This window comes from Erpetoichthys calabaricus, chromosome 9 (genome assembly GCF_900747795.2).
Source record: "Erpetoichthys calabaricus chromosome 9, fErpCal1.3, whole genome shotgun sequence".
Lineage (NCBI taxonomy): Eukaryota > Metazoa > Chordata > Cladistia > Polypteriformes > Polypteridae > Erpetoichthys > Erpetoichthys calabaricus.
This window is the reverse complement of record NC_041402.2, coordinates 92,667,599-92,687,238: the sequence shown is the minus strand read 5'-3', so window position 1 is coordinate 92,687,238 and position 19,640 is coordinate 92,667,599. Positions and strand designations below refer to the sequence as shown.

Genomic DNA, 19,640 nt, shown 5'->3' with positions numbered 1-19,640 from the left:
ATCTTTCAGCAGGACAACGACCCTAAGCACACAGCCAAGATATCAAAGGAGTGGCTTCAGGACAACTCTGTGAATGTCCTTGAGTGGCCCAGCCAGAGCCCAGACTTGAATCCGATTGAACATCTCTGGAGAGATCTTAAAATGGCTGTGCACCGACACTTCCCATCCAACCTGATGGAGCTTGAGAGGTGCCGCAAAGAGGCATGGGCGAAACTGGCCAAGGATAGGTGTGCCAAGCTTGTGGCATCATATTCAAAAAGACTTGAGGCTGTAATTGCTGCCAAAGGTGCATCGACAAAGTATTGAGCAAAAGCTGTGAATACTTATGTACATGTGATTTCTCAGTTTTTTTATTTTTAATAAATTTGCAAAAACCTCAAGTAAACTTTTTTCACGTTGTCATTATGGGGTGTTGTGTGTAGAATTCTGAGGAAAAACATAAATTTAATCCATTTTGGAATAAGCCTGTAACATAACAAAATGTGAAAAAAGTGATGCGCTGTGAATACTTTCCGGATGCACTGTACACACACATATATATATATATATACTGTATATACAATAATAATAATAATAGACATTTATTTAAGTCCATAAGTATTTGGACAGTGACATGACTGTTATCATTTTGGCTCTGAACAACACCAAAATGGATTTGAAATGAAGAAATCATTAGGTGATTGAATTGTAGACTTGCAACTTTAATTCAGGGGGTTTAATATAAATATTGTATGAGCCATTTAGAAATGTCAGACATTTTTAGGTGTGTTCCTCCCATTTTTAGGGGCCCAAAAGTATTTTGAAAATTAACTGACAAGCTGTTCCATAGCCAAGTATGAGCAGATCCCTTATTATTTCATTAACTATTAAGCAGGTAGGAGGTCTGGAATTGAGTCCAAGTAGGGAATTTGCAGTGGGAAACTGTCACTGTGAACTCTCAATATGAGGTCCAAAGAGCTGACCGTGCAAGTAAAAACAGGCTATCATTAGGTAGAGAAAACAAAACAAACCGATCAGAGAGATAGCAGAAACACAAGGAATTGTCAAATCAACTTTCTGTTGCATTCTTTAAAACAAGGAACATACTGGTGAGTTCAGCAACACCAGAAGGGCTTGACAACAATGAAGGACAACTGTGCTGAATGACTGCAGAATTCTTTCCTTGGTGAAGAAAACCCCTTTATGGAATTTAGCCAAACCAAGAACACTGTCCGGGAGGTAGGATATTCATTGCCAAAGTCTACAATTAAAAGAAGACCTCATGAAAGTAAATACAGAGGATATACCACAACGTGCAAACCACTGGTAAGCCTCAAGCATATGAAGGACAGATTAGACTTTGCTAGAAAACATTTTTAAAAATCCAGTCCAGTTCTGGAACAGTTTTCCTTGGACAAAGAAATCTAAGATCACTATGTACCAGAATGATGGAGAGAGAAGAGAATATCTTTTAAAAGAATATATTTTAAAACACAAATAAAGGTTATTATTTTAGCTAGTGAGGTAGTATAATTCTTCTAAATCTGATTTCTCTCTATTATAAAAAAAAAATCTTGGGAGGGAGATTATGGAGACGAGACCTGATCTCGGAAGACAATTTGACATCCCGTGAGAGACAAGGCAGTGAGACAACATTTAAAACAAGTTCATGAATATCTAACCTAGCAGTTGTTGGAATGCTTTTGGCAGACATGTGCTCCCAGCTTTTAAAACAACGACAAGCGACAAGCAGAACACGCGGCTCACCAGCAGCAGCAAGCCAGTAGATGATCCGACCGCAACCGCTTAGTGTGTGTTAATCCCTCCCCCCCATATCACAACGCGAGTAGCGTTATACGAGAAAGAGATTGGATTGAGATCTAGTGACTGTGGAGGCCATTTGTGTAAAGTGAACTCATTGTCATGTTCAAGAAAGCAGTTTGAGATGATTTCAGCTTTGTGACATGACGTGTTAACCTGCTGGAAGTAGCCATCAGAAGATGGGTGCACTACGAACATAAAGGGATGGACATAGTAACAATACTCAGGTTGGCTGTGGCATTTAAATGATACTCAGTTCGTACTAATGGGCCAAAAGTGTGCCAAGAAAATACCCCCCACACCATTACACCGCCACCCCCAGCAGCCCAAACTGTTGATTTAAGGCAGGATGGATCCGTGCTTTCATGTTGTCGATGCCAAATTCTGACCCTACCATCGGAATGATGCAGCAGAAATCAAGACTCATCAGACTAGGCAACGTTTTTCCAATCTTCTGTTGTCCCGTTCTTAGTTGACAGGAGTGGCACCTGGTGTGGGGTCTTCTGCTGTAGTCAATCTGCTTCAAGATTTGGCATGTTGTGAGTTCAGAGATGCTGTTCTGCATACGTCAGTTATAACAAGTGGTTATTTGAGTCACTGTTGCCTTTCTATCAACTTAAACCAGTCTGGCCTGTGACCTTAGGCATCAACAAGGCATTTTCGCCCAGACAACTGCCACTCACTGGATATTTTCCCTTTTTCGAATCATTCTCTGAAAATCCTAGAGATGGTTATGTGTAAAAATCCCAGTAGATCAGTAGTTTCTGAAATACTCAGACCAGCTCATCTGGCAACAACAACTATGCCGCATTCAAGGTAACTTAAATCATCTATCTTCCCCATTCTGATGCTTGGTTTGAACTTCAGCAGGTTGTCTTTATGGCTTAGAGTTGTTGCCATATGATTGGCTGATTTGATATTTGTGTTAACAAGCAGTTGCACAGGTATACCTAATAAAGTGGCCAGTCAGTGTTTATGGTATGTAATAAATAATATAAACGGACATGTTTAGTGGAAAATTTGAGCTTAATTAGTGGTCATTTGTCCTCACAGGTGGCACAGTGGTAGTGCTTCTGCTTTGCAGTAAGGAGACTGTGGAAGATTGTGGGTTCCCTTCCCGGTTCCTCCCTGTGTGGATAGCGCTTTGAGTACTGAGAAAAGCGCTATATAAATGTAATGACTTATTAATTATTATATTATAGTTTCTATATACTGGCTAATTTTTTTTTTTTTGCAATTGATTTTGAAGCAGTAGAAAAAATAACTTTGAGAGATAATACAGAATTATTATTGTTATAATTTGAAGTAAACCTTTACATGAAAATGTGAAATATATGAAAATATGTGATTTAAACTGACACAGCTGTAGTCTGGGTGATGTATTACATAGAAAGCTAGACAGTTGTTTTGAAATAGTTTTGAATGAAGACAATGGTCCCAGTTAGGATGGAGAGAATTTTGAATGGGGAGATCAGCCACTTTTACATTTTAGAATTTGCTCTTATATGCATTCATATCACAATTCTCTTTATTTCTGCAGCATCATGTGGAATTTTTCATTGTTATTAAGTTTTGTCAATTTAATGTCAGACATTAAACATTAGACATTTTGAACATTGTTGAGTATATATACAGTATAACTAGAAATTCTTGCATTTTGTACAATGTATGTGCCAATGAAAAGCACTTTACTTTCATCATCAACAGGTGTACCATTATGGGATAGGATCTTCTCTGAATCAGAACTGGTAACTTGAATGCAGGGTTAAAATCTTCATGTCTTGGATCCTATCTATAACTCACACATTATGAGGCCAACATCACTGCATATTTTGGCTACTCTTTCATTACAGTTGGAGGGCATTGTGAAACTTGAAGCTAAATTAGATACAGTAATCCCTCGCTATATCGCGCTTTGCCTTTCGCGGCTTCACTCCATCGCGGATTTTATATGTAAGCATATTTAAATATATATCGCAGATTTTTTGCTGGTTCGCGGATTTCTGCGGACAATGGGTCTTTTAATTTCTGGTACATGCTTCCTCAGTTGGTTTGCCCAGTTGATTTCATACAAGGGACGCTATTGGCAGATGGCTGAGAAGCTACCCGGCTTACTTTTCTGTCTCTCTTGCGCTGACTTTCTCTGATCCTGACGTAGGGGGATTGAGCAGGGGGACTGTTCGCACACCTAGACGATAAGGACGCTCGTCTAAAAATGCTGAAAGATTATCTTCACGTTGCTATCTTTTGTGCAGCTGCTTCCTGAAAGGACATGCTGCACCGTGCTTCGCATACTTAAAAGCTCAAAGGGCACGTATTGATTTTTGATTGAAAAACAAACTCTGTCTCTCTCTCCCTGCTCCTGACGGAGGGGGTGTGACCTGCCGCCTTCAACAGCTTTGTGCCGCGGTGCTTCGCATACTTAAAAGCAAACAGCCCTATTGATTTGTTTGCTTTCCTCTGTCTTTCTGACAGGCTCTGCTCCTGACGTGCACTCCTTTGAAGAGGAAAATATGTTTGCATTCTTTTAATTGTGAGACGGAACTGTGATCTCTGTCTTGTCATGGAGCACAGTTTAAACTTTTGAAAAAGAGACAAATGTTTGTTTGCAGTGTTTGAATAACGTTCCTGTCTCTCTACAACCTCCTGTGTTTCTGCGCAAATCTGTGACCCAAGCATGACAATATAAAAATAACCATATAAACATATGGTTTCTACTTCGCGGATTTTCTTATTTCGCGGGTGGCTCTGGAATGCAACCCCCGCGATGGAGGAGGGATTACTGTATTCTTAAACGTTAAGAATAAACTGAGCTTTATGTAAACAAAGTCAGTATTTTTTTCTTTTTAAAAGAAAGCTTGGATAAATATACTAAGGAGCATATCTTACATTTAAAACCTGTATTGGAGCTACTTTCTTTTGATGTCAAAAAAAAAAGTTCAGAATGCTATCTTGTTTTTAAATTTAACTCAAATGATTTTTGGAGGATCTGACTTTTTAAATAACTAGGGAGCTTTGCCCGCCAACCCCCGTGTTTGGTTTTCCAGATACACACTTTTTAAGATTTTTTTTTCTTTGAATTGTTGCTATTTCATTAGTTTCACTTTTATTTCAGAAAATCTTTAAAAACAATATTTGGAATCTTTAGAGTCCCAACATGCTGAATCTTTTAAATGAGGTCTGTGAGACATGTTTAATGACTTTGTACCATAATTCAGGATAGGTTTCTCTGTTTGGAATTTCAGCACAGACAAAACGATCTACATCATCAGCAGTTAATAATTTTTTTTGCAAAGTAACCAATAAATGCATGTGAGGTAAACCTCATTTTTGAAATTCTCTGACTTAAACTTCAAAGCCTTACAATATTTACATCAGACATATCACCTATGTCCATATATTCGATCTCTGTTCACCTTTTCATTATTTCTCCGAGTAATAATTTCTCTTTGTTTGCACTAATGTGATGTTTACTTTCTTTGTTTTGACACTTTTGTTTTTTTCTGCTTTAATATTCTGTATCTTGCTCTGCATGTGTTTCATGCCTACATTTTTTTTGAGTCTTTTGAATTCCACTCTTTTCATTATCTCTAACCTGCTTTGCTGACGTTTTACTTTGTTTTCTACTCTGTCTTCTATTTCTGATCTCGCTTTGTCCTGCTATTTTTTCAATTACACCTGGTCCGTGATGATTATTTTCCCTTTTTTCGAGTAATAATTTCCTTTTGTTTGTGCTAATGCAATCTTTACTATCTTTTTTTGATACTGTAGCGACCTCCGTGTCCGGCTCGAAAAGACAAGAAGAAAAAAAAACCAGACAGACGTAGTAAAGTCTCAGAAAAGTTTTACTTGAACAATCAAGAAAAAGAACGCGACTTCTTAACCCCAAACACAACCTTCTAGCACCCTCTCCAACCCCCGCTGTCAGTCTTCCGTGCTGTACTCCGCCTTCCCTCAATCGAACCTAACAGTCACTCCAAAAAAAAAACGGCTTAAACCTGGAAGGGACGTTACAATACTTTCGAATTTTCCTGCTTTCATATTCTTTACCTTTCTCTGCATGTGTATAGCGCCAACATTTTTGAACGTCTTTATGAAGTTATACTTTGTCTTTTAATACTGAGCCCGATTGGATGTGCTTTTTTTTCAGTTCCACTTGTTCCGGACTGATTATTACTTTCCTTATTTTCTGAATTTGCACCTAGATTATTTTTCTTTTTTGCATTTTTTCTCTCCAACGCTTTTGAGTCTCTTTTCTCAGAGCTGCTCTTTCTTCTTCGCTTAGTCGTCGACGTTTCATGTGTAACGTATCGTCCTTATGTATGCTTTATATGCGCTGAGAGCCCTGGATCTGTGTGTGCTCTTTTTTTGAAGATGTTTTTGGCATTTTATTTTTTTTAATATTTTTATTTTATTAATTTTCATTGTAATCATTCCATACAAACAGATCAATTTATAACCCAACAAATTTGAAGACAAATCAAACCCCACCCCTGAGAAGGAGAGCTTAGCTAAAGGAAAATTGCTTTAAGCTTTTTAATAAGGCAACATTAGACAAAAGAAGGGGAGAAGTAAATATCTATATAAATAAGAGATGGAGAAGGGAGTTAAATGCAATAATAGTTAATTCTCTTATTCTAAAATAATATTGATTAAATCCTGCCAAGTTTTGAAAAAATTTTGTACAGATCCTCTAACTGAAAATTTGATTTTTTCCAATTTCAAATAATATAAAACATCAGTTTCCCACTGACTTATAAGAGGAGAATTAGGATTCTTCCAATTTAACAAAATAAGTCTGCGTGCCAAGAGTGTAGTGAATGCAATCACCGTTTGTTTGTCCTTCTCCAATTCAAGTCCATCTGGAAGGACACCAAACACAGCTGTTAGTGGGTTAGGAGGGATTGTGATACTAAGGCTGTCTGAGAGGCACTTAAAAATTTTTGTCCAAAATGATGTTAGTTTGGTGCAGGCCCAGAACATGTGACCCAGTGAGGCAGGAGCTTGGTTGCAGCGCTCGCAGGTTGGATCCTGGCCTGGAAACATTTTGGACAGTTTTAAGCGAGACAGATGAGCTCGATATATAATTTTTAGTTGAATAATTCTATGCTTTGCGCATATAGAACTCGAGTGAATTCTCTGCTTTGCTACCTTCCACTCCTTTTCTGATATATTGATTAAGAGATCTTCTTCCCAATGTCCTCTTGGATCTTTGAAAGGTAGGGACTCTAATAAGATTTTATATATTGCGGAAATAGTGTTTGTTTCCTCGGAATTGAGCAGTATTTTTTCCAGCATTGTGGAGGGTGCAAGGTGGGGGAAATCGGGCAATTTCTGTTTAACAAAATTTCTAATTTGAAGATAGTAAAAGAAATGTGTAGCTGGGAGGTTAAATTTTGAACGTAATTGTTCAAAAGATGTAAATATGTTGTCTATATAAAGATCTCTGAGCATTTTAATCCCAAAACTTTTCCAGGTATTAAAAACTGGATATACTTGCGAAGGTTGAAAGAGGTGGTTCCCTTGCAGAGGTGCCACTGATAAAAGATTTTCCATCTTAAAATGCTTCCTAATTTGGTTCCATATTCTGAGTGAGTAAAGCACAATTGGGTTATTAGTATATTTGTGATAACTTTCATTTATTGGAGAGCAGAGCAGGGAATATAAAGAAGTACTACAGGATTTTACTTCTATTGCAGACCAAGCCTGTGTATGTGCATTTATTTGTGTCCAGGTTTTTATGGCTTGTATGTTTGCTGCCCAGTAATAAAACTGAAAATTAGGTAAAGCCATGCCACCTTCTGCCTGAGGTCTTTGTAGGGTCGCTCTTCGGATACGTGGGTGTTTTGAGTTCCAAATGAATGAGGTTATTATTGAATCTAACTGTTTAAAAAACGATTTATTGATATATATTGAAGTGTTTTGAAATAAAAAGAGAAGTTTAGGAAGGATATTCATCTTAACGATGTTAATTCTTCCGGCTAGAGTGAGATGAAGGGTTGACCATCTATGCAAGTCTTGCTTAATTTTTTCCATACAGACGCCAAAATTTTGTTGATAAAGAGCTTTATGTTTACTTGTGATATTTACCCCTAGGTATTTAAACTGATCTGCTATGGTAAAAGGTAGGGTGTCTAATTTATTATTATATGCTTGTGAGTTCACTGGAAAGAGTATACTTTTATTCAGATTAATTCTAAGACCAGATATCTTTTGAAATTCTGTTAGTGCTGTTAAAACAGCAGGGACAGTGTTTTCTGGGTCCGATATATATAAGACCATATCATCTGCATATAAAGAAATTTTCTGTTCCAGTCCTTCTTTGACAAGCCCCTTTATCTGATGAGAATTTCGGCAGTGAACCGCCAGTGGTTCAATAGCGATTGCAAATAACAGTGGCGACAAGGGACATTGGCATTTTATGAGAACATTTCCAAAAGTGTGATGTATGATTATAGCTTAGATTGCATGTGCTTTAAAGGACATGAGATGGGTGTGAAAAAACATGGGTTTAATTATGAGCAAAAACATATGTTTTGCTCATAACTAAACCCATGGTTCTCTACATCATAAACTTTCCATATACAGTGCATCCGGAACGTATTCACAGCGCATCACTTTTTCCACATTTTGTTATGTTACAGCCTTATTCCAAAATGGATTAAATTCATTTTTTTCCTCAGAATTCTACACACAACACCCCATAATGACAATGTGAAAAAAAGTTTACTTGAGATTTTTGCAAATTTATTAAAAATAAAAAAATTGAGAAAGCACATGTACATAAATATTCACAGCCTTTGCCATGAAGCTCAAAATTGAGCTCAGGTGCATCCTGTTTCCCCTGATCATCCTTGAGATGTTTCTGCAGCTTAATTGGTGTCCAACTGTGGTAAATTCAGTTAACTGGACATGATTTGGAAAGGCACACACCTGTCTATATAAGGTCCCACAGTTGACAGTTCATGTCAGAGCACAAACCAAGGATGAAGTCAAAGGAATTGTCTGTAGACCTCCGAGACAGGATTGTCTTGAGGCACAAATCTGGGGAAGGTTACAGAAAAATTTCTGCTGCTTTGAAGGTCCCAATGAACACAGTGGCCTCCATCATCCGTAAGTGGAAGAAGTTCGAAACCACCAGGACTCTTCCTAGAGCTGGCCGGCCATCTAAACTGAGTGATCGGGGGAGAAGGGCCTTAGTCAGGGAGGTGACCAAGAACCCGATGGTCACTCTATCAGAGCTCCAGAGGTCCTCTGTGGAGAGAGGAGAACCTTCCAGAAGGACAACCATTTCTGCAGCAATCCACCAATTAGGCCTGTATGGTAGAGTGGCCAGACAGAAGCCACTCCTTAGTAAAAGGCACATGGCAGCCCACCTAGAGTTTGCCAAAAGGCACCTGAAGGACTCTCAGACCATAAGAAAGAAAATTCTCTGGTCTGATGAGACAAAGATTGAACTCTTTGGTGTGAATGCCAGGCATCACGTTTGGAGGAAACCAGGCACCATCCCTACAGTGAAGCATGGTGGTGGCAGCATCATGCTGTGGGGATGTTTTTCAGCGGCAGGAATTGGGAGACTAGTCAGGATAATGGGAAAGATGACTGCAGCAATGTACAGAGACATCTTCGATGAAATCCTGCTCCAGAGCGCTCTTGACCTCAGACTGGGGTGATGGTTTATCTTTCAGCAGGACAACCACCCTAACAACACAGCCAAGATATCAAAGGAGTGGCTTCAGGACAACTCTGTGAATGTCCTTGAGTGGCCCAGCCAGAGCCCAGACTTGAATCTGATTGAACATCTCTGGAGAGATCTTAAAATGGCTGTGCACCAACGCTTCCCATCCAACCTGATGGAGCTTGAGAGGTGCTGCAAAGAGAAATTGGCGAAACTGGCCAAGGATAGGTGTGCCAAGCTTGTGGCATCATATTCAAAAAGACTTGAGGCTGTAATTGCTGCCAAAGGTGCACTGACAAAGTAAAGGCTGTGAATACTTATGTACATGGGATTTCTCAGTTTTTTAATTTTTAATAAATTTGCAAAAACCTCAAGTAAACTTTTTTCATGTTATCATTATGGGGTGTTGTGTGTAGAATTCTGAGGAAAAACATGAATTTAATCCATTTTGGAATAAGGCTGTAACATAACAAAATGTGGAAAAAGTGATGCGCTGTGAATACTTTCCGGATGCACTGTATGAAGGCATTTATTGTGTAGTTGATCTATGGAGACTCATTCTTCTTTTAGTAATGGTATAAATGCCCAATCATTCCAGAAAAATGCAATATTTACTGTAAAAGAAGATCTTTTGAATAAGATTTTACAGAATTGGGTACTTTATGATAGTACTTTAATCAATGTGCAATTCTTAAGTGTAATTGTGATATGCACAAAGATATGAGAAACACACAAGCTGCGAGTTTTATTTCATATAAAGAGTACACAAGAAAAAAGGAGGCTATGTTTAATAAATCTACCAAGTAGAACCCTTACCTATTTACTAGCTACTCATGACCAGAGTTGTCTATAATATTTTCTTCTTGATTTTTTTTTTTGTGTTTTGATAACTAGATTGTGATTGGTTTCCCATTCGTATTTAATTCCTGAACTGTGTCAGATACTAATGTGTCAATGAGCAAGAATTTGTACCGTATAGTTGTAATTTAGAATTCTGTGCAATTCCATTCACTTTGGACTCAATAAATACCTACACTGTCAATTTACAATTGTTGTTGTATGTGTACCTTGTTAGCATACTTAAGATTATTATAAATCTTGTTATATGTACTGTATACTTGTCTCATTTTTGTTTCTTGCTTTAACCCAGGATTAGTAAAGTTTCTGTCAGTGCTATCAGAATACTGCATGCTCAGTATTATCCAGAATATGGGCATTTAGGGAAAAGATTCCAGTACAGGTTTTATCAGCACCAAGAGTCAATTCCAGCAGTATATGTAAAGCTGCAGGTAACTCTGGACAGTGTAGAGGTTCAGGGTACAATTGTGAGAACACACACCCACACCCCAATGGGCCAATTAATTTACCGTAACCAAAAAAAGAAACCAGAATACTAGGCACTGGGGGGAAAATATGTGTTTAATGCAGGGATCTTAAGTCGTGTGGCAGCAACTGCTATCAACTGTTCCACTGTGTTAGTCTGAAATATTTTCAATTCAATGCTGTTATAGTGTTCTTCAGTTTATCAAGCATTAAATTGTCAGTCAGAATAAGTACAGAGTAAACTGGAAGCATGAAAGAAATTGTCTCTCTGTCTTATACTTTTTTTATGGTAGCGTTAAATATTGCCATGCAGATTGCATCTTCATTACCTCACCTAAGTTACAGGGGTTGCTTTTTTCCTCCTATTCAATGATATACTTTGTAATTACTGAGGCTTTGGCATTTACTAAACATGGCATTTGAGTTGTTCAGCATGAAACCTCTTTTGGGTAATCTTTATTAGCAGATAATACTGCTTTTTGTATCTTATTGTATATGCAGGCAGTGGGGTGACAATACTAATGCTGAAAGTTCAGTCCAAACCATTTACATAGTGTAGGAACCACAGATATTCAAATGCACTTTGTAAACAAATCTTGTCTGGCCTTTAAACTCTAAACCTTTTGACACACGTAGCTACTTCAGAATCCTGTCCTGTTCATCTTTTATGCTTGTTTATGTTGACAGATGTTTTTCCCTATGTACACCTCCCTTGCTTTGCATTGCAGGATATCTGCTTGCACAGACAGTGAATTTCTGCAGCTGAATGCTTATTTTGTTGGTACAATCTTGAAGTGATCTCTATTTTCTTCCAGGTGATGAGATGACCTTGCCAACTCGACATAATGAGGAATTTCGACCCTTCATCCGTCGTCTACCAGAGTTCAAATTCTGGTGGGGAAAGCTTTTGTTACTTACCGTCCTCTGATTCTCAGCGTTATTGACTGAGAAGTGTTATGTATGCATGTCATCCTTTTGTGATACGAATCTTCATCTTCTTTAGGTACTCTGCAACAAAAGCCACCCTGGTTGCCATGGTGATGACTTTTTTTGACATGTTCAACATTCCAGTGTTCTGGCCAATCTTAGTGTTGTACTTCATTATGCTTTCGTGCATGACCATGAAAAGACAGATTCGGGTGAGTCTGCACAAATCAAGACAGGTCACCTTTATACATTTCTGGTCTAATCCAACTTCCTTAGTTAGATTTACTGGTTTAATTTGAGGATCTATGAATTTATATATGTCTTGGTTATAGTATGTATGCCTTTAACTGACTGATTATTATTCATTTTGTGAATGAACTATAACTTTACATATTCTTCACTGTATTTATTAATGGAAAATTACTTTGATATCCAATATGATTTGCATGTCAACAGATATTCTTGGTTTGTTCTGCTGAGTTTTTCCACATTTAAGAAAACATTTAGTGTTCACACTGGTGATGGCTACTTAGTAAAAGCAGCATCTAAATTAGCAAACATTTATGATGTAATATCTGGACAGTACTCAACTCCCCAAACTTGTTGCGCCGCTCAGGTGTCCCAAAGCACACAAGTGTTGAACAGTTCCCAAAATGCCCACTAGAGGGCAAAATCCTGCCAAAAAATCTCTGGGTAAGACCAGATAAAATCTTTATAAAATAAAATGCTCTGAAATAATACAAAGCTCTGTGGAGCACAAAAAAAGATCTGCCAGTAAACCAAGGTGAAAAAAATCCCAATATGAAATCCAAGGGGAAGACAATAAAACAGGAGAAGATCCCACCTCCTGGGGAACTACACATAAAACAGATAGAACATAACAAAAGTTACATAGATAGACAGAAAATAAGTAAATAACAATATTGGTATAAACAGAAGAATCAAAATTGAACAAAACAGATATTAAACATGATTTTGAACTGGAAAACCCTGGCTAAAAGAAAGTAGTACTGAACATTGAAAATCAAATGCATTGCAAGAAGAATCTGACACCTGTGGAATGTTTGCTTATTACAGCATGTCACAGTTTTACTCTGGCTAATTTAAACAAGTGCTTATGTATTAGGAAGCATCACTACATATTATTCCTTACTCATTTTGAACTAATAAAAATTTAGTTTTAACTTAACAAAAAATGACAAAAAACGTATAGTTCCTTTCAGAATACAGTACACAGTATTGCTTTTTAATTGATGCATTTGAATAGTCTTCAATTAGATTTGGACGTTAATTTTCTCTTAATTTTTTGGTCAACTAATTTTTATTGAAATGACAGTTCATTTGCTCTGTCATATGTGGATACATTGTGATTTGCACTAGTGTTTACTGATCAGAAACAGAATTTCAAACATTAAGTAGAATGGAAAAAAATATAATGATTTTAACATATAGTCTGATAAGATTAGAGATTATTTATATATTTCATTATGTTATATATTTCATTATATTATCCATCTGTCCATTTTTTGCTCAGACAAAGTTGAGCAAAGCCAAGGCCTGTTCTGGTTTCACTGATTGCTTGGCACAAAGCAAGAACAAACAGTGCACTAGAAGGTAAAATATGCCCAATATGTAACAACCATTAATTGTCTGGTTTATGTAGAACCTTCCAAAGTGACTAGAGAATATACATGTAAACATTGTGTACCTTAGAAAGGTAAAGAGACAACAAAGTATGGAGACAGATATTTAATTAAAACGTTCATTTTAGAAGACAATGAAAAAAGAGTTAATTTTAGAGATGATGAATAAGATAGAAACAATTTTATGGATAGTCACATGGGTTTCTCAGGTACTAAACATATAGCTGAATGAAAGTTTGCCTGGAGTAATTGATATAATATAGCATTATTAAAAAAGGGAAACAGTTATTATACTTTGTATGAGCTTGGTGGTAGTGAAACCCAATAAATATGGTACACGTCCACTGTAATGTTTCTTACGTACAAATTAAATCATCAAAGATATGCATCCTTTCAGGACCAGTTGTGGTGTAGACTTTGTGGAATTGTTCTATACCTTCCACTATCTGATGCATGCTATAAGATCTATACCTTACTTGATGTCCAGAATAATTTGAAAGCTCTGAATACCCATTGTTCTCTTCTAGTGACTTTACAAGATTAGCAAATATCGCCACCAAGGATTAACAATGCATTATCACATCCATCAAATGTGGGAGTAGTCTCAATGATCAAGCTTAACCTGGACATAATTTAGTGTGTGGGATAGGCTGTTTATTCATTCACTGCAGTTGTCCCAGGATGAGGTCTGGATTGAACAGAGTTTATGTGTTTAATTGTGTTTATGAAGGCAGGCATGTTATCTTTTTTTTTCTTTTTTATTATGTACTACTTTTTCTGTGTAGGTGTTATGCTGCTTTTCTTTTTTCTGCTCTAGTTTCTTATTGTTGTCCTTTTTACCACAGAATAAAATTATCTGTTGTTCACAAATAAGAGATACAGATATATCAATTCATCCAGTTTTCTAAAACTGCTTTACCTAGTTTAGAGTCACTGGAAATTGGAATGTGCTGTCAGTATTAGATGCAATGCAAGAGCTGGCCCCTAACAAAGCTATAATCTACCATAGGTTGAATTTACCACCAGAACATTTTTGAAGAAATCTAGACAAAGTAAATGGAGAATATATAAACAACACCATAAAAACATCCCACTTTGCAATCCTATTCCCCCACTGCACCCCATGAGTACTTTAAAGATAATGCAAAAAACCTAACTTGCTTCATTCATTTACCATAGCAGCTGAAGCCCAGATTCAGTGTAAATGTAGAAAATCCAATTACTATCAGTAGTATGTGGCCTGAAACCACTTTTTATATTTCAGATAGCTTTCAAGATTGTTTTATTTTTAACAAACATGGTTGTGTTCGGTACAAATACACTGATCAGCCACAACATTAAATACACCTGCCTAATATTTTATAGGTCTCCCTTGTTCTGTCAGAACAGCTCTGATCCATTGAGGCATGAGCTGCACAAGACCTCTAGGGGTGTCCTGTGATATCTGGCACCAAAGCATTAGCAGTAGATCCTTTTAGTCCTGTAAGGTGTAAGCTGGGGCCTGTATGGATTGGACTTGTTTTTCCAGCACATCCCACAGATGATCAATTGGATTGAGATCTCTGGAATTTGGAGGCCAAGTCAACAGCTTGAACTATTTGCCATGTTCCTTAAACTATTCCGGAACAATTTTTGCAATGTGGTCTGCAACAATCTTTATGGTAGATGGTAGGTGGCGAAGTAACATCCACATGAATGCTAGCACGTAAGGTTTACCAGCAAAACATTACCTAGAGCATTACACTGCCTCTGCCAACCTAACACCTCCCCATAGTGCATCCTGCTGCCATATCTTCCCTAGGTAAAGGACACATATCCACATGATCTAAAAGAAAATGTGATTCATAAGACCAAGCCTCCTCCTTCCATTGCTCTGTGGTGAAGATCTGATACCCACATGCCCATTGTGGGTGCTTTTGGCGGTAGACAGAGTCAGCATATGAACTCTAAAACAGTTGGCTGCTCTGTAGCCCCATACAGCAAGCTGTAATGCACTGTTTGTTCTGACACCTTTCTCTCATGGCTTACATTAAGTTTTTCAGTAACTTGCACTACAGTAGCTCTTGTGTGGTATCGGACCAGACAGGCCAGTCTTTGCTCCTCATGCACATCAATGTGCCTTGGGGGCCCATGACTCTGTCTCTGATTCACCATTTATTCTTCTTTGGACCACTTTTGGTAGGTACTAACCACTGTATACCAGGAAAACCCCACAAGACCCGCCATTTTGAAGATACTCTGACCCAGTTGTCTAGCCATCACAATTTGGCCAATGTCAGAGATGCTATGATTCTTATATCTGTCCATTTTTTCTGTTTCCAACAGATTACCTTCAATAACTGACTGCTCACTTGCGTCCTAATTTATCTACCCATTGGCAGGTGACATTGTAACAAGATTATCAGTGGTTATTCAATTCACCTTTCAGTTGTTTTAATGTTGTGGGTGATTGATATATATGGACTTCATAAATTCACTGAAAACTTGTAAATGGCATACTACACTTGCTTGAAGTTCACACATCTTCTGCCTTGTGCAAGTCCAGGTTGTTGACTGAATATGACAGAACATAAGAATATAACATGCAACCTTCTGACCAGTAGGCACACTTTTTACTGTGAATTGCTGTCTAATGCAGGTGGAAACATGGGCAGATGAGGGGTGGCTGGGATGGCCTAACCCCATTAACAGATGCACTATGTTACTAAAGCGAATCTCCAGTAAAGGGAGTCTTTTTCTTAACAGTTTCTTTTTAAGGCCACAGCTACAGTAATGAAAATGCGTTCATAACCAAACAATACAGTAATTAAATCTGTCTTGCCTTAAGAAAGTTTGTCTATTCTTAAAACAAACAAATAACCTTCTTGTATAATTTCAGTTATTATGGATTAGTTTACTTTTTCAAATTTATACTGAGGAAGAGCGGTAACTTCAACTTGTATATTTTGCATGCACCATTTTCCTCTTTTACATGTTGGATAGCCACTCCTATCTTCAAACAGATCCACATTAGTCATTACAAAGTATTTAAACAGCCACAGAGTTCTGCATGTGTTCTCTTGGCATATGACTGTACAAACGGCGGGTTTGCGGACTGAGCAAGTCTTACACCACTGAGACAAAATATTTAATAAACCCAACTGTCTGTTGAAGTAAATAAAAATTTTAGGATGCTCCAAATTTCAAAGCAGTCAACCCAATCCCAAAATGCAACTGAATGATAACAACATGTGTGTTTTCTAACTTGTTTAAAAAACAAGAAAGTACTGTACTTAACAAAAAAAAAAAAATAAAGTTTGAAAAATTGATTGACTCATTTACCAACCAACCAAACACTATTTCCCATTTAGTTAAAAAGCTGAAATTTGGAGTAAGATATATCTAGGTCAGTAGGTATTTCAGTAATAACATTTTATACCAATATTTATCTCAAAAATACCATGACGGATTTTATTGAAATTTAGTGTTGTTATAAAATAAAGAAAATTAGCCAGCACACATTTTTTTTATTTCTTGATATTTGTCGATAATAATGTTGTAGCGAGGGGCCTATTCTAGTGCACTGCGAGAAGTGAATGTGCAGAGTTATGGGGCTTGCCATTTATGCAAATGAAGGGTGCCAGCAGCGGCACTAGCAATAGGGTAAAAGGAATGAAGAAGGTGAAGTGTTGTGCAACGTAAAAAGAGAGGGTATCGGGGCTTGAAGGACTCTTTGATTTAATATACTAATGTCAACCACTCCTCAATATATTATACTACAATCAGCACATTCTAATATCCAAGGGTCACAGCCACACCCCAGCTCCTTCGTATCATATGCTAAAATAAATACACTGTGATCTCAAAGGGGAACCACTAGACTAAAATGTCATGTAAAATTTATAACATATTGTGATGGGTAATAAGACATTGACAGCACAGAGTATTTCCTGTATTGGGATGTTATGAGGCATAAGCTGTGACGTGGAAGGTAAAAGATTTAACTAAGCTCAAGTAAAATGTCTTTAGCAATAAAGATCAAGTTGGGTTGCCAGTGAGGGAGTGTGAAATACAGGAGAAGTGGTTTCCTCATGTGCAACGCAACCAGGAAGCGACTGTATCAGTTAAAATACTGTTGAAGCTCCGCAAGTGTGTCCCATATGGTCAAGGGAGAGGGGTGGAGAAGTGTACATATACAGAACTATAGTTTATAGTTCACAAGACTATTTCTTTTTGCAAAAAAAAAAAAAAATGCTTGAACATAAAACCTGATGAAAATACAAAAAGTAATGCTTGAGTGAATGGCATAAACAAATAAAAATGATAAATACAATAAAAATAATAATAGTAATATTAATCATAAAAGTAATAATATAATCTCTCAAAATTCTCATTATTCTTACTGATTTCTTGTTTCAATTTAAAAGAATACAGTTTCTTCTAAAATTGTGTTTTGCAGTGACCATCAACAAAAGCCAAGGCCAGTCAGTAGGAAAAGCAAGAATTGGTCAATGGCAGGAATGTTACACACATATAACTTTATTTGTCCCCTGGGGGAAATTTAGCGTTTTACAGAAGCGCTGTATAAAAAATTAAGTTAGTAAGTGTGTGTGTGTATATATATATTATCCATCCATCCATCCATTTTCCAACCCGCTGAATCCGAACACAGGGTCACGGGGGTCTGCTGGAGCCAATCCCAGCCAACACAGGGCACAAGGCAGGAACCAATCCTGGGCAGGGTGCCAACCCACCGCAGGACACACACAAACACACCCACACACCAAGCACACACTAGGGCCAATTTAGAATCACCAATCCACCTAACCAGCATGTCTTTGGACTGTGGGAGGAAACCGGAGCACCCAGAGGAAACCCACGCAGACACGGGGAGAACATGCAAACTCCACGCAGGGAGGACCCGGGAAGCTATATATATATATATATATATATATAAAATGCCCACTGTCTGGTCAGAACAAACACCAAAATGACTAAAAAGGAAGGAGAATTTAAAAAGAAATAAAAGAAAACTTCTGACTTGGCAGTCACAGTGAGGTATTACACAGGCATATTGTTGTTGTTATAAAGGAGCCCAAGTAGTGTTTCTTTACACACTTCTGCTGAATGGTTCTTTGGCTGAGAGTACTCCGTATTAGTGCGTCAGAGAGAGAATGTGCAACATTGTTTTTAATGGCACTCTGTTTTGTTTTAACATTCTCCTTTGCTACTACCTCCAGGGAGTCCAGAGTGTGCCCCATAACTGAATCTGCCCTTTTAATTAGTTTATTGATTCGGTGGGTCTCTCTTGAAATGATGTTACCAGCCCAGCACACCACAATGTAGAAAATTGCACCTAGCCATCACAACTCCCTTTGGGGGAAAACTACAAATATTGTACACAAAATAAAGTACTAAGTTACTTACCTAGGAATTCTGATTAATTTGATTAACTGACTCACTTTAACTGAGGCCCATTGTCTTTGGAAATTTCCTGGTTGAAGCTGGGTAACACAGTTTGTCAAAACATAAGATGCTATAAGATGGTTCATTGAGGGAGCATGTACATTGACAAGTTCAGCATGAGTCCTTTGCTTTTTGAATAGACTTCCTGTGATTCTAACAAGGACATAGTAGCTAAAAACATGGACAGATGAAGTAAACAAATGCAGTAAATCCTATATTGGAGAACGTTTGGCTGTAAAATGGGTGACTGAATTAAGCAAATTCAAAAATAATAAATTTGGGCTATAACTTAAGTACTGTAAATGAAGAAAAAGATTGACACTTGCTGCCTCTGGCAGTAGAAACATTATCCAAATAATGTACAGTATGTATTTGATGCTTTTCATTTTCTTAAATGAATCTACAGTACATAGTTATGTAACTAGCAGCACAGTGACATTGACGTTAATGCAGTTGCTTCATGACACTTAGTTTTCATTATGATCTTGGCACTGCTTTTTCTTAAAACAGTATTTTATTGAGAGGACATTCATAAGACACTTTACAAAGCACACGAGTACAGTTCTGGTTTTAATGTTCATGTATGCATATTATTTTTAAGACTTTTAGACTTGGTGCTATGTTAAATAAAGGTGTGCATTCTACACTGACTTTATTGTATTGCCTTGTTGATTTGTTTTTTGCCCAAGAGAAGTCAGTGTGGTTTCTTTGTTGTACCAATATTAGTCTTGTACTTCATACTAACTAGTACAACATCCCATTCCACATGTCCCACTGGATAATTAATTGGTTCAGAAATTAGATTACTGGAATACCACAACAAA

General features: G+C 37.4%; 1 protein-coding gene across 3 annotated transcripts in view; it reads left to right on the top strand.

The window, feature by feature from the left end:
• LOC114657930 (protein RER1-like) overlaps positions 1-19,640 on the top strand; it is a 46,539-nt gene that overhangs the window by 24,488 nt on the left and 2,411 nt on the right. For all 3 annotated transcript variants that reach the window (XM_028809905.2, XM_028809909.2, XM_028809907.2), the window contains exons 5-6: positions 11,617-11,695; positions 11,805-11,940. In XM_028809905.2, coding sequence (XP_028665738.1) covers positions 11,617-11,695; positions 11,805-11,940 — 215 coding nt within the window. The remainder of the gene's footprint in view (positions 1-11,616; positions 11,696-11,804; positions 11,941-19,640) is intronic.